The sequence below is a fragment of the Nanorana parkeri genome, unplaced genomic scaffold, assembly GCF_000935625.1.
Source record: "Nanorana parkeri isolate BGI_ZX_2015 unplaced genomic scaffold, ASM93562v1 scaffold935, whole genome shotgun sequence".
NCBI classification, from domain to species: domain Eukaryota; kingdom Metazoa; phylum Chordata; class Amphibia; order Anura; family Dicroglossidae; genus Nanorana; species Nanorana parkeri.
This window is the reverse complement of record NW_017307203.1, coordinates 131894-146956: the sequence shown is the minus strand read 5'-3', so window position 1 is coordinate 146956 and position 15063 is coordinate 131894. Positions and strand designations below refer to the sequence as shown.

The window sequence follows — 15063 nt, the reverse complement described above, 5'->3', positions numbered from 1 at the left end:
TCGCCCCAAGATTCTTTACGGCCGCCCGAGATTTTTCAGATTTTCGGATGGGAGCGTGCGGGGAAGACACAGGTAAGTATTAACCCTTTTTAAAGCGTGTAAAAAAAAAAGTTTTTGCACATACAGTATCTACTGCTTGCTAGCAGTAGATATATGCAAAAAGAACAGAGGGTTTAATAACCCTTTAAGCAATAGTTTGGATATGCTTGTGTTTAGCATTTCATCACTGGTTACCCATATCCTTATATACTAATAATATACACTGTATGTATTTTTTTTAAAATAAAAAAACGGAAAACAGACATGATTCTCCTACACCCTCACACTTTTACTTAGAAAAACAAACAGTATGCACTTGTAAGTAAAACAGAGCATCAGAAAAAGCTTGATGTGTAAGCAGTGGGTCAGGACCCAAATCATCACATTATTAATTCTCAAGATCAGTGAATGTGATATTAATCTACACAATTCTCTTTGGACCCATTCACACCTGCAAATGTGGCCAGTTGCGTAAGTTTCACAAATTCCTCCGTTACAACCTAAAAGTGTAAGTAAACCCTCGAAAAATCCTAATAAAAGCCTCCCTATTACCTTCATTTAATGTTGTGTGCCCGTCATTTATTCTGAACAAGTTTAATTATGCAGAAAATACCTGTTGATCCTGTCAGTTCCTTGCTTTTCCTTCATTATGGTGGAAATGATCTACAAGATGAGCTAGCCTCTGCAATGCTGCCACCATAGTGCACATAGTTTTTCCTCTAAAGAAAAGCCGTGTCTGTGCACAGCATTTTTTGCCCCTTCCAGCTACTATATGCCCACATCACAGCCAGCAATGCCTGCTAGGTTCGGTCCAGAGTACTTGATTGGCAGTGGCTCCTCCAGAGGGCCTTGCTGTAGTAGTACTTGATCACTTTTCTTCCACTTCACTTTTACGCTGCCTTGGGAGAAGAATGAGAATAAGCAGCAATGATGTCATCCAGACCTGTGATGAGCTGTAGTTTAGTCTTGTTGCTTAGTCCTGCTCATGAACATGGGCCGTGCAGATAAGAGAAGGAAAGAAGGAAGGAATTTGTCACGTGACCTGCACAAATTAAAAGAAGAAAGGTATCTGGGCAATTTATGTTTCAGCTTTTGATAGATAGAATAATTGTGGCAACTTAATACCCGAGGAGGGCATCTGGGTTTAGAACCACTTTAAAATGTATGAGCAAACATTACGTTCATCGTTTTGAAAACTATTTGGTTGTTACTGACCCACTGGCTTAAATTGTTTAAAGATTACTAACGCAGAACAAGTATGCAGATCAATAAAATTCTTATGTGCATATTTATTTAACTCCTGGATTTAGTGTCACTTTAAAAAGGGTAGGATTGGGGAAGGTTTGGCCTGATGCAAGCAGTGGACTGGCTCATTTGAGGAGTTAAGCATGTTTTGATGGGTAGATGTCAGTCTAAAGGGGCGTTACTAGGCATGCTGCATTTGCTTGCAGACCATGCTTGGTAATGCCCACGTATGATGTTGAGCCTCCATGATTAAAAGGACTAGGGTCAGTAATGCTGTGGAAGAAAGAACCAGTTGATGGGGTGGACATCCTCCAGCCAGGAAATGAGGTGGCATGTATCAGAAATGGTGTGAATCATATTTAAAAATACCTTGAGTCACCAATTTTCTCTTGAAGTGCAAACAGGACATTCAAGTCTTGCTCTGTAGTACTATACAAGTAGGTCTGTAGGCTGTCCAAATGTATATTTGCTAATTTCTTCCATGCTGTGGAAGAAAGAACCAGTTAATGGGGTGGACATCCTCCAGCCAGGAAATGAGGTGGCATGTATCAGAAATGGTGTGAATCATATTTAAAAATACCTTGAGTCACCAATTTTCTCTTGAAGTGCAAACAGGACATTCAAGTCTTGCTCTGTAGTACTATACAAGTAGGTCTGTAGGCAGCCTAAATGTGTTTACTAATTCTGTAAATATAATGGGCCCATGCCAGGTGTAAAGAAGCCCTCTTTGGTGAATCTTAACTTTAAATTGTTGGTTCTTAGTTCCTGGTCCATTAATATTGGGAGATTCAGTATAGGAAACATCTTTTTGGGTTACAATATGGGAAGTCTTTGGGCCACTGACTAAAAATAAGGTGCAAAATAGTGTTTAATTTAGTCTAAAAATTCTTTATCCCTTATACAAAACCCAGACACTGACAGGGCTATTCACAAAAGGGTGAAGGGTTTGGAATAGGCAGGAGAAGTGAGCAATCTAGGACAACATAGCTGATTTGGAAAGATTCTCCTATTCAGCTCACTTTCCAGTTGAGCTATGTTGTCCTAGATTGTTCACTTCTCCTGCCTTCTCCAAACTCTTCACCCTTTTATGCAAAACCCTGGTAATTTTCTTTTTGTAGTTTGTGCTGTAGTGAAGAGCACAGAAATGCCACTGGCACAACAGGAACTGTATTTTTGACCTTTGAAAAATGGTCCTTAGGCCTCATTGACTTGCATTTTGTCCACATGCGGTACTGATCTGCAGCTTCCTGAGGCTGGGCTCACAGGTGATCCTGCAAATCAACGAAATTCCATTCATCCGAATCAGCAAATTATTATATGCCTGAATATACGAAAAACATATTCGGGCACATAATAATTAGTAGGCAGAAAGCACAGAGGTCATAGCGGCCACCAGCACGCTCCGCGCATGTGTCCAGCTATCTTGGAGGCAGAACGCATGTGCCCAGCTATCTGGAGGCAGAACGCATGATGTCACATGATGCTGCGCAGTGTCGGGTGACATCACACGCAAGTATGGGCACCACCACCTTGGTGTATACATTCGTCATCTTGGTGCCCTGTCATCGTCTCTACTTACTGGCCTGGTCTCCCCTCTCACTGTTTACACGGAGCTGCAGGGTTACTGTTATTACTATTAACAGCACTGGCTGACCCCCCCCCTTGTTACGCCACTGCTCGCAGTATGTACAGGAAAGGAGTGTGGAGGGTATGACAGGAGGCAGTATGTACAGGAATGGAGTGCAGAGGGTATGACAGAGGGCATTATATATAGGAGGGGTGTGGAGGGTATTACGGGTACAGGAAAGTAGTGTATGATCAGTATGAATAGGAGAGGAGTGTGGAGGTCATGATGGTGAGCAGTATATAGCGTAGAGGAGTGTTAAGACGCTGATGGCCAGCAATATGTATTGCAGCGCTGTGTGCACACTTATGAGTAGCTCACATATGAATGTGACGCTGCTGAGCATACCACGGGTGATGATTATCATTCTAGACCAGTACACTGCACACACCACTCCGACGGGTAGGATGCTGCAGAGCAGTGCTGACCAATCTAGTAGGCGTGGCCTGAAGACTAAACAGTGATTGACATGGAGTGGGCGTGGCTGTGCCATTGGTGCGGCGGCGGTGGGCAGAGTTTGAGGACGAGTGACGTGGGTGTGGGCGGGCTGCGGTGTTGGCAATGGCAGGCGGCTCCCGGACTTGGGCATCAGCCGAGGTGTTAGTTAGCGGGCACGATGTGGCATGTACTGGCTGCTGGATCTCTCTTCTTCCCGGGGCTCTATCTATTGTGTAGTCGCTGTGCCCGCTTGGCCCTGCCGGGATGGTCGGAGGCGGATTGCTCGCTCATCAGCGCCAGGTAAATCACTGCCCTGAAACATCAGTCTCCTCCTCACACACATCTGGAGCTTGTACTACACAAACCCGGGGGCCCGGCACCCCATTCCAGACTGTCTGTAACATCTTCATCAGTGTGTGGCATGTACAGAGTTACTGCCTGTGTCTGATAGAGCTATCATGTACCACTTATATGCCCGGTATATGTATAGAGGGCACAATATACTACCTCTGTCCAATACACTAGGAGCACCTTCCTATCATGTACCCCTTATATGCCCAGTATAGGTACAGAGGGCACAATAAACTACTTCTGTCCAATACACTAGGAGCACCTTTCTATTCTGTACCCCAGCTCTCTTGTATATGTACAGAGGGCACAATATACCACCTCTGTCCAATACACTAGGAGCACCTTTCTATTCTGTACTCCTTATATGCCCAGTATATGTACAGAGGGCACAATATACCACCTCTGTCTAATACACTAGGAGCACCTTCCTATCATGTACCCCTTATATGCCCAGTATATGTACAGAGGGCACAATATACTACCTCTGTCTAATACACTAGGAGCGCCTTTCTATTCTGTACCCCAGATCTCCTGTATATGTACAGAGGGCACAATATACCACCTCTGTCCAATACACTAGGAGCACCTTTCTATTCTGTACCCCAGATCTCCTGTATATGTACAGAGGGCACAATATAATACCCCTGTCTAATACACTAGGAGCGCCTTTCTATTCTGTACCCCAGATCTCCTGTATATGTACAGAGGGCACAATATAATACCCCTGTCTAATACACTAGGAGCGCCTTTCTATTCTGTACCCCAGATCTCTTGTATATGTACAGAGGGCACAATATAATACCCCTGTCTAATACACTAGGAGCACCTTTCTATTCTGTGCCCCTTATATGCCCGGTATATGCACAGAGGGCACAATATACTACCTCTGTCTAATACACTAGGAGCACCTTTCTATTCTGTGCCCCTTATATGCCCAGTATATGCACAGAGGGCACAATATACTACCTCTGTCCAATACACTAGGAGCACCTTTCTATTCTGTACCCAAGATCTCTTGTATATGTACAGAGGGCACAATATACCACCTCTGTCCAATATACTAGGAGCACCTTTCTATTCTGTACCCCAGATCTCTTGTATATGTACAGAAGGCTCTATATGCTACTTGCGTCTGTATTTTAAGTGATATTAAAGTCAAAAGGTTTTTACAGGATTGCCAATGCTGATGAAATCCATTACAATTACGGATGCACTGATACCGGTTTTTATCCTTTTGTACTCGCGGATACCGAATTCCGATACCAGTACTTCCGCTAGCATGGAGCCGCCTTCCCAGGCAATCAGGAAGCTGGGCTGCATGTCATTACTCGCCACATTGCTGTGTGGCCAGCTCAATGCTGATTGGCCGGAAGCCCGCCGCCCATGATTGGCTGGGAAGCCGGCTCCATGCTAATTGGCTGGGAAGCTGGCTTCCCGGACAATCAGCATGGAGCCGGCCAAACAGAATGGAGCTGGCTTCCCTGCCAATCAGGAAGCCGGGCGGCAAGTCATTACCCGCCGCCTGGCTTCCTGATTGGCCTGGGAAGCCGACTCAATGTATCCCTCTGACCAGAAGTTCTGGTATCGGGGGTAAGTATGGGAGCATTTGGGTGAGTACGAGTACTCAGCCAAATACTCGGTATCGGTGCATCCCTACTTACAATGGCTGCTGCTTATTGATGTTTAAAAGTTTAGTTTCCTGCAGAATCAGCTGTTCCCCTGAGCACTGGCCCTGATATCCTGTTATAGGGTGGTTTGTTTCCTTCGCAGGGTCCTATGGAGCCACCCGTGTGTGTGCTAGTACGCTATGTGTGCCTCCACAATCACACATGAACAGAAAGACAAGCCATTCCCCTGCTCCCTGCTCCCCACTCCTCTCTCTTCCTTCCTCCCTTCTCCAAGCTAATAGATGGACAGCTGCTGACCGTGCTCCCTCTTGTGATCTTGTACTGTCGGAGTCTGCAGTTTGGAAAAATTGCTGGGCAATGCATATTTGTTTGAACTGGATTAAGTATTGAAAAAAAGTTTGAGAACTATCTATACTACTTTAACATTGTCAGTATATTGTGTTTGGTAAGCAGCTTTTATAAGGATTTACAGGGCTATTCACAGAAGGGTGAAGAGTTTGGAGAAGGCAGGAGAAGTGAACAATCTAGGACAACATAGCTGTACTGGAAAGTGAGCTGAATTGGAGAATGTTTTCCAAATCAGCTATGTTGTCCTAGATTGTTCACTTCTTCTGCCTTCTCCAAACCCTCCACCCTTTTGTGAATAATCCTGTTGATGTTTTTAGATACGTTTGTTTTTTGCATTAGCTATGATGAAGGCCAAGATCGGCTAAAATATGCCAGAAGCTGTACGGTTTTTATTCTGCACTCACTGTGAAAATATAAACTTTCATCCTGGAACTTTCTATAGTGCTGCCTTTTGTGGCTTATTACTAGAAAAAATATTTGAACTTGCCGGGACTATGACTAATTATGTAGATATTAGCATTCAGTTTTTACACATAAACAGGGGTTTTGTAATTTAGTCATTCCGATAGTGTAATGGGGCTGTGAATGCACACATTCTTAAAGATGGATTACACATACTTGCATTAAAAGAATGTTGATGCAATTTACTCATCAATAATTGAAGTATGGATAAACTGTAGAAAGGGCTTAATAATAGGAACAAGAGGTATGCAATCTGATCAGTACTAACATTTATTATGATATGTATACTCGCAGGGGTTCTATATAAGTGAAGGAATTTAGAAGTGGCATTTTTGCCCAAAGTGACTAATGAGATTCAAGCTGTCATTTTTCTGATACAATCTTAAAAATAGAAAAGAGATTCTAGGTGGTTGCTTTTGGCACCTCTTTTTTTATGTTTAGATGCACGTGTTAATACAGTAGCGTTGTTATATTGTCTTCAATTTAAAGTGACACTAAACTGAGGAGTTAAGCCTTAAAAATACATTCACATACCTTAAAAGAGAACTATGGGGTAAGTGTTTTTCCCCATAGTTCTCTTTAGGGTCACGGGAGGACATATACTAGCGTCCTCCCGTAAACCCTAAACTCAGTATATATCGAGCTCGTGGTATACTGAGACTGCCGCAGCCGGGACTGTCGAGATCCACCCAGCTGCAAGAGTGGCAGCTGGCTCTGCCTTACTTTTGTTCCCCATGGTCCCTGTGTGTCTTGTAAAGTAGCCATGAGCCCAAGCTCACTCCTGTGATGGACTAGAATCTCATGCTTAGTTTTTTTCTAATTTGTATTGAGATTGTTGTCCATCACAGGAGTGAGCTTGGAGTGGTGGCTACTTTACAACACATGCAGGGACCACGGGGAACAAAAGTAGCCACCCTCCAGAAGGAAGGACAGTGTCAGTGTGAATGCAGAGATGATTTGATGATCTACAGCCCAGTGATGCGCAAATCAGATACATTTTTGTTAATAGTTAAGGTATTTGAATGAATTTGTATGATTTCACTCCTGAGTTTAGTGTCAGTTTAATATACTATAGATCAGGGTAGTAAGACTTTAGCCCTCCCGTTCTGACTACCACAGACATGACTCCCAGAGAGAAGTTTGGCTACCCCGATATAGATGATGTTTTAATTTGAAGAGACTAATATGAATGTTGGTTTCTAGGTATAGTAGAAACCAACAGAAGTAATGATGGTATTTCCAGATACATACCATACCCCTTATCATGCATATTTGAATCTCTATATCTGGTATGAGGAATTTAGGAACATATTGTCATCTGCTCTTCCTAGTTGACACAGAGGTGTGAAATGTATTATCTTCCTTGCTTTGGCCTGCAGTTCTGTAACACATCTTGCAGTGGTATGTCAGGCAGGCTATTAATTACAGGAAATGTTCCAAAATATTCTCTGTACACCAGGCATGTTGAACTTAATGGATAACAGCACGTTCAGTGTACATCCTTGAGCCGTCATTGTCTAGCAGGCTGCAAAAACATTAAACAGGCCTTTGTGCCTTATGTCAGGGGTGAACAAATGAATATGGAATTCAGGAGCCAGTCTGTCCAATCTAGAATCCAGCAGGATTCTTTAGGAGCCAGCTCCATTGACAACAACTAGAGCAAACCTCACAAGTTAGGAGCAAGCTGTCATTTTTAAACAGCATTGGCTTCCTGGCCTCTGGGGATTTGTCCAGCCCTGCATTATGTAAAAACCACAGTCTCTTCCACCTATGTGGCTTCTTTTTACATTCTGCTGTGCTGATATTACTAGAAGGATCTCTAGAGAGGATAGCTATGGGTGGTGTCTGTACTTGTTTCTTCAGTAGCTCTGCAGGATGTGTATACAAAAGCTGGGACGCTGCACGTGGTTAGGGGATGTGTTAGGGGAACACATGGATCTTTTTGACTAAAGCTGGGTATACGTGGTTCTTTTTTTTTTCAAAAATAGAACATGTTCCTTTGTCAACGCTTATGAGCATTGATGGATGCATTTCCTGCTGTTTCCTTTGTATTCGGACAGCGGCCACTGGCCCTTATCAGAAAATACGAATGGAGCTAGCAGCTGATTGGCTTCTAGCTCCATTCTGCTGCAAATATTTGGACCTTCGATCTGCTGATCGAGGGATGCCGGGGGTAGGGTACAGAGCAAAAAACAAAAAATCACCAGCACTCGAAACTTGAAAGCAGAAATGTCCCTTTATTGGACAAAAAGCGTCATGAAGAAGCCGACGTTTCGGGGCCGCACAGGGTCCCTTCTTCAAGGCAGAAAGTAGGGTACAGACAGTAGCAGCCACGCAGTGAATTTCTGCTGGTTCATCAACCAGCATATACTCTTTAGTCCCTGCTCTCACCTAAGCGTACCATGAATGCGTGTCGCATTTGTGTGTGTTTCTTCCTGCGTTTGCCATGCCCTGCCCGTTCACAGAATGCTTAGGTGTGAGCAGGGATTCATATTGGAATCTCATCCATTTTTTGGGGTAAACACTGAAAGGGTCAAAACCACTGTCAGGTTGGGGAAATATCAAATTATTTCCCTTACTTGTGACTGACAAGAAGTGATGGGATATATCTCTTCACTAATATTAAAGTGATATTATAGTCAGCACTGGCCCTGATATCCTGTTTTAGGGTGGCTCATTTCCTTTGTAGGGTTCTATGGAACCACTGTTGCGTGGAATAGTAAGCTGTAAGGCAATCCATTCCCCTGTTCCCTGCTGCTTCCTCGTCCCCTCGCCAAGCTAGTAGATGGACAGCTGCTGGAGATTGCTCTGTCCCTTGTAATCGTCAGTGAAGTTCAGGGAAGTCGAGCCATAAACAGTAGGTGTTTACCCTGCCATGCAGACAGATCACAGATACGTTTTTTAGGCTTTGTTTATTAGATTAACCACTTCCGGGCCGGCCGTAGTAAAAAAACGGCCGGCCCGGAGCTCTCTAGATCTGAGCGGGCGTCTTTATGCAGTCCCATTTAACATGAACCCTTAAAGAAAACTTTAAAGAAAACCTGTCATGATAGAAGTAAGGAGGATATTCTGCTGCTTACATTCCCTAAAAAAAAAAGCCAATTGTCTGCAAACATGGCTAACCACTGAGCAAATTTTGGCCGGTTTATTAAGAACTGTACGATTGAAAGAGCATATGGGCCAGTACTGTGAGACTGAGAAAGCATATGGGTCAGTACAGTGAGGTTGAGAGAGCATATGGGCAGGGCTAGACAAAACCCAGGAGCCAGGTAGCCAGGGCTCCTTAAAAATTACAATTGATGCCAAACTTTTGAGGTTTTCTCAATTGTTATTGTCAATGGAGCTGGCGACAACAAAAATACTGCTGGCTTCGGGATTGGACAGTCTAAATTTCATATAAATTTGTCCTCCCCGATATGGGTCAGTACTGTGAGACTGAGAAAGCATAAAGATATGTGGTGTAAGACCAAGAGAGCATATGGGTCAGTACTTTGAGAGAGCTTATAGGTCAGTACTGTGACCTTGAGAGAGCATATAAGTAAGTACTGTGAGATTGAGAGAAGAAATGGGTCAGTACTGTGAGATTGAGAAAGCACATGAGTCAGTTCTGTGAGATTGAATGTGGGTCAGTGCTGTGAGATTGAGAGAACATATCTCCTCAGTTTATGAATGGAAAGGAGCACTCAGTATAGAGGATTCCCATTCATTCATAACAGAGGCTGTAGAAAAAAATTAGATTTACGACTCTGTGTCCTCAATCCCTTTTTATATTTTAAAAGGAAAATATTAGGGGTTTGTTTAGACCCCTGATATTTCCCCAAAACCGCTAACAGCAAAGTAAATTAAAAACATTTAAATAAAATAATTAATTTTAAAATAATTTTTAAAAAGTTTGGGAAAAAAAAGTTTCATTTCTGTGCATCTCTAGCATTCACCCAAACTAGGATTTTCTGTGTTCCGGGTCTGATTAGCCTAGTTTTACACAGCTTAACGCGTGTATATACAACTAAGCCCAGCAATACAGGAAAACGTGATCTGGGAGGCATAAAGCCAGGTTTACATCTAGGCGATCCGTGACCACGCAGGCACGCCAGTTGCCCCAGGCAGATCGTGTGGTTTCCTTCCGCGATACCGCCCGTGCAATCACTCACAATCGCGGTTTAAAAAACGCGCAGTGCGTGTCCCCAAAAGAGGTACATTGTCGCGTGGATGGAACATTGAAATAAATGTGGCTGCGCAGCAACTTCTATGTGCACCCGCACACGATCACATGGTCCCGGGACACGCGTCCCAGGATCGCCGAAGTCTGCACCAGCCCTACTGCTGTTTATTCCTAGCAGATAACTTCTCTTGTGCATAAACGGAGCCTGCTGGTGTGCTTGAAGCCTTGCTTTGTGTTTTGGATTTCTGTATATACAGCAATAGGCAGTAGTTTGCTGGCTACTAGGTCCCTGCATGATGAGTCCAAGCTTGCTATAGGAAATATTTACACAGTGGGAATGTGAAAAAAGTGATACACGGAAAAGAACAGCGTAAAGACAAATAAAACCTCAGATACAGCTAAAGAAATGGCTTCAGTGCACTGTCTTCCATTGTCCATGACAATTGTATTTCCTTTCCCATGGTTGACGGCCCTGAGGGCAGGAAAAAGTAGAGGAAAAGAATGGTTATTTTAATGTGTCTGAAATCACTCTGGGACCTGCCACCTCCTACGCTACCTGAAGAATTTGGCTTCTTGTTTATTACAAATCTCTATGTGATTTATTGACACTGTATGTGTACCTGTAGTGTAAAATGAAAGCAGTTTTTTTTTTTTGTTATGGGTGTGATTAATTTGTTAAAGTAGGTATAGAGGCACTTTTTCAGGTCTTGCAGCAGAGATAAGTGAAAGCATCAGTATTTTATTGTCAAGGTTTCAACGGAGCGCAATTCTTCTTTATTGGACTTAGGTCTGTGGAAACATTGACAATAAAATGCGGATGCTTTGACTTATCTCCGCAAGACCCGTAGGTACATTTATACCTACTATGGATTTTTTTTTGGTGGATGAGCACCCGGGCATTTACCTAATAACTGGAGTGTGGTGGCTACCCCTGGGACTGTTTAATATAATATGTATGAGTATAATAATATTAATGGGTTTTGGGGTGGGATTTCTAGAGACTCTATCACATTGCCCCTAATGAAGAAGGCTCTGTTGCAGATTGGCTCATAGGGAATAATGATCAACCCAACACAAATCCTGCCTCTCAGTCCTCATCTTGGTGCAGGCCCCAGTCGCAAATGAAAGGGATAAAGTAAACACTCAAGAAAGTATGTGAGAAAAAAAGTATTAGGGTTTACCATATTAAATTAGTCAGGTGTTCTTTTTTAATTGTTTCACTAGCTTCTTAATTCTGTGCCGAGTTGCAAGATTTCTTCCCAGCTCTATCCACCATCTGCCATAGCCATTGGCACAATCGTGGTATTGTATTTTTTAGTCATGTTAACCTTATACACATTTCCATAGGTCTGAGAATGGAACCAGAAAAGGCAGAACCAGATAGCCAAGCTGGCAGGTGTCCCCATTGTATTACCTTACATATAAAAAACCTAGTCTTCTCATTGAACCACTAATGTTTACAAATGTTTCAGTCATCTTTGAGATATTACTTGAGCACCGATAAATAAATAAAAAAGGATTTGATCAACAGGATTGTTATGTAGAAGTCCTTAAGTCCTTTCCTTGCTGTAAATTTGTGGTAGCTATGAAGTTGCACCAGGAAGCCTGGGCTTCTACTTTTGCATCCCCCAACAATTACTTTGTCTCGCAGCTCTTATTAGTGCTATCTGTGTAGGAAAAACATTATCACGTTTACTAAGGTTAGAAGCACTGAAGTGACATTGAAGGGCAAATAGGGATACTGCATGCCGTTTACAAAGGTTGATGTTAATGGACCGTGCAGAAAAAGTCTGTGTGCAGCATATTTGTTTCAAGGTCTATGTTCACACATGCAGGTAGGAATGCTTACAAGTGCAAGTATCAGTCTGCAAATGGCAGATTTACTGTAAGTTTATAAGAACCAACTGATACTACTTCAGGCAGGATTTAAGGTACACATGCTTGAACAAAGACTTTTGATTGGTTTAAAGCAGAACTCTGGGCACAAGTGTTCTTAACCATTAGTAGGGCTACCTTCACACTGCAAGGGTTAAGTGCTCATTTTTGGCTAGGTGCTAAAATAAAAAAGTTATACTCATTTGATCCTAGGAGCCAGCTTGCTGTTAGACTGGTCTCTAGAGCCTCTCTCCTTCTCGGCTGCAGCGGTCTAAGAATCCTTGAGTCAACACGTTCTATACACAGTGTGTAGCACATGAGACTGTTAAGGGACATTCCATCAGCAGAGGAGGAGACGGGCTTCTGGGACCAGAGTAAGAGACAGCCAGCTCCGCAGTTTGGGTGAGTATAACTTTTTTTTTAGCACCTAGACAAAAACAGAACTTAAGGAGAACTATGAGATGAGTGATTTCCACTCACCTCATAGTTCTAAGCCGACCTGTGACAATGAGACTGTCACAGGTCGGCTGTTGTAGCTCGCGGTATACTGAGCTTAGGGTAACGGGAGGCTGCTAGTTTGTGTCCTCCCGTTACCCCAAGGAGAACTATGGGGAAAAACACTGACCCCATAGTTCTCCTTTAACCCTTGCAGTGTGGGCGTAGCCCCACTGCAAGGGTTAAGAACACTTTTGCCTGGAGTTCTTCTTTAAAGAATCAGGTGAATAATTATTACTTTCGGCTTAGACATTGAAGTTAATTTGTAGACTAAATAACTGTTTCATCTACTGCATTCCTTTGTGTTTCTCCACAAAAAGGCCCAGCTTAGGCAAGTTTTCAATTTTATTTTTTTATCAAAGAAAAATGTGTACAAATTATTGGGAAAAAAAGTCACTTTATGATACAAGTATTATGTACAGAAAACCTAGATCAAGCAATACCTAGACACAAATCTTTAGTATCATTCTTCAGTTACATGCAATAATGTGCAAATCATTCCTTATAATCATTTTATAATTCATAGTTCAATGTTTTAATTGTATAAAATAAATCCCAGATTTGATTTTGTAAGCATTGTAAAGACGTTACTTACAGAACTCATTGGTTGGTGGATACTGTAAGTGGAATAGCATAAGGCCATAATGGGAATTAATATGTGTGAAATGCATTTACATGTATTTCAAGGAACAAAATGGATCCAGAGCACCTGAATTTTATCTCTTTTTTTTCACGTGATAGGTTTCTGCTTTACCTCGATAACGAATACAAACAGTGTCAGTCATTTTAAGGTCAATTTCTTCTTAAACAAACATCACTGCGACACTTTGGTAAAGGAGAATGACTTTCTGAATGACTGCTGTGCTGCGCAGACTGTGTAACATCATCATTTATATTAATTGTGTTGTTAAGATGTACATTTATCAGAAGGCTGACAAGTTATATAAACTGTATTTTTAGACCGAAACCAAAATGAAATATTTGTTAGGCCGAAATCGTAAATTACTTTTTTTTCCAACCTTTTTAAAATGTTTTACATTATTTTTTAATTATTTTATTTTTATTATTTGTTTTACTTTAGTAGGGGCTTTGGGTAAATATCAGGGGCTTAAAATAGAAAAAGAGATTGAGGACACAGAGTCCTTAATCTCCTTTTCTGTTGTGAGTGAACACAAAGCCTCCATACTGAGTGCTCCTGTCCATTCATAAACTGAGGAGATCGTATCAGTTACTATGCTCACTATCATGAACAGGAAGTGATGTGGAGCACTTTCTGTTCATTCATAACTGGGGACACAGAAAGCTTACTATGTCCTTGGGTATTTACAATCAGTGATCAATACTGATCACTGAGTGTTTGTACTCCGCTCTCCATCCTGACTGCTCCGCCTGTCGCAAGAGGCCGAGCTCTCCTCCCTGATCCTTTGGCTCTCTTCGGCCGCCGGAGCCCTTCAGTTCAGTCAAACCAAAGGGCTGCTGGACGGGCTATTCACTATCGACTGAGCTGGCCGAAGTGACAGCCGAATCGTGGCAAACGGCCTGCCGTAGGCCGGGCCTTTCGCCCCACAGATGACAGCTGGGCGGAGCCAGCCATGATCTCGCGGCTGCCTAGTTGTAAGGACAGATCAGCATTCCCAAATGACCTGGGGACGCTGAACTGTCATTAACCAATAGCAGCTGGCAGGAGCCAGTCGTGACATCACGGCCGGCTCCGCCCAGTTTTTCATTGGCCGGGAGTCTTCTAGCAGTTCCCGGCCAATGAACAACTGGGCGGAGCCGGCTACGGAGGTACCGAGCAGAATAGCCTAGCCACTTGGCAACATTCAGCTATTCACTCACTGCTGTTCAGCCCCTATGAGAATAGGGGGGAATGGCAGCGAGTGAGCTGCCAGAGCTTCGGCTCAGCTGATCCAGATGTTGGATTCAGATGTTGGATCGGCTAAGTCGAAGTCCTTCTGCACTTCGGCTCAGCCAAACATGCAGAGCAGAGACTGGCAGCTGTACAGTGCCGATGTACAGCTGATTTCAGCCGTTGTGCAGCTGAAATCAGCCGTACAAGCCAGAAGTGAATAGCCGAATGGTGTTCGGCTCACTTCACTTCGGCTCGGTTATTCACTCGGCTGCCTTCGGCAGCTTAGTGCATAACCCTGTCAGAATTAAATGTATGCACCATTTGACTTGATTCAAGCTGCATTCCCATAGATTTGTATGGGGGAGGAGTTCTGACACAACAACCCATAAACACAGACCCTTATGGTGTTGTTTTATTGTAAATACCGTGTTTGTCGCTCCATAAGACGCACTTTTTTCCCCCAAAAGGAGGGGGAAAAAGTGCCTGCGTCTTATGGAGCGAATCCCGACGCCCGAGACATGCAGTTTCGGGCGCCGGGCGAGTA

General features: G+C 43.1%; 1 protein-coding gene across 1 annotated transcript in view; it reads left to right on the top strand.

The window, feature by feature from the left end:
- Positions 1–3424: 3424 nt before the first annotated feature.
- The window catches only part of FAM57A (family with sequence similarity 57 member A), a 24980-nt gene continuing 13341 nt past the window's right edge, over positions 3425–15063 (top strand). The window contains exon 1 of the mRNA XM_018566312.1: positions 3425–3646. Coding sequence (XP_018421814.1) covers positions 3525–3646 — 122 coding nt within the window. The 5' untranslated portion in view covers positions 3425–3524. The remainder of the gene's footprint in view (positions 3647–15063) is intronic.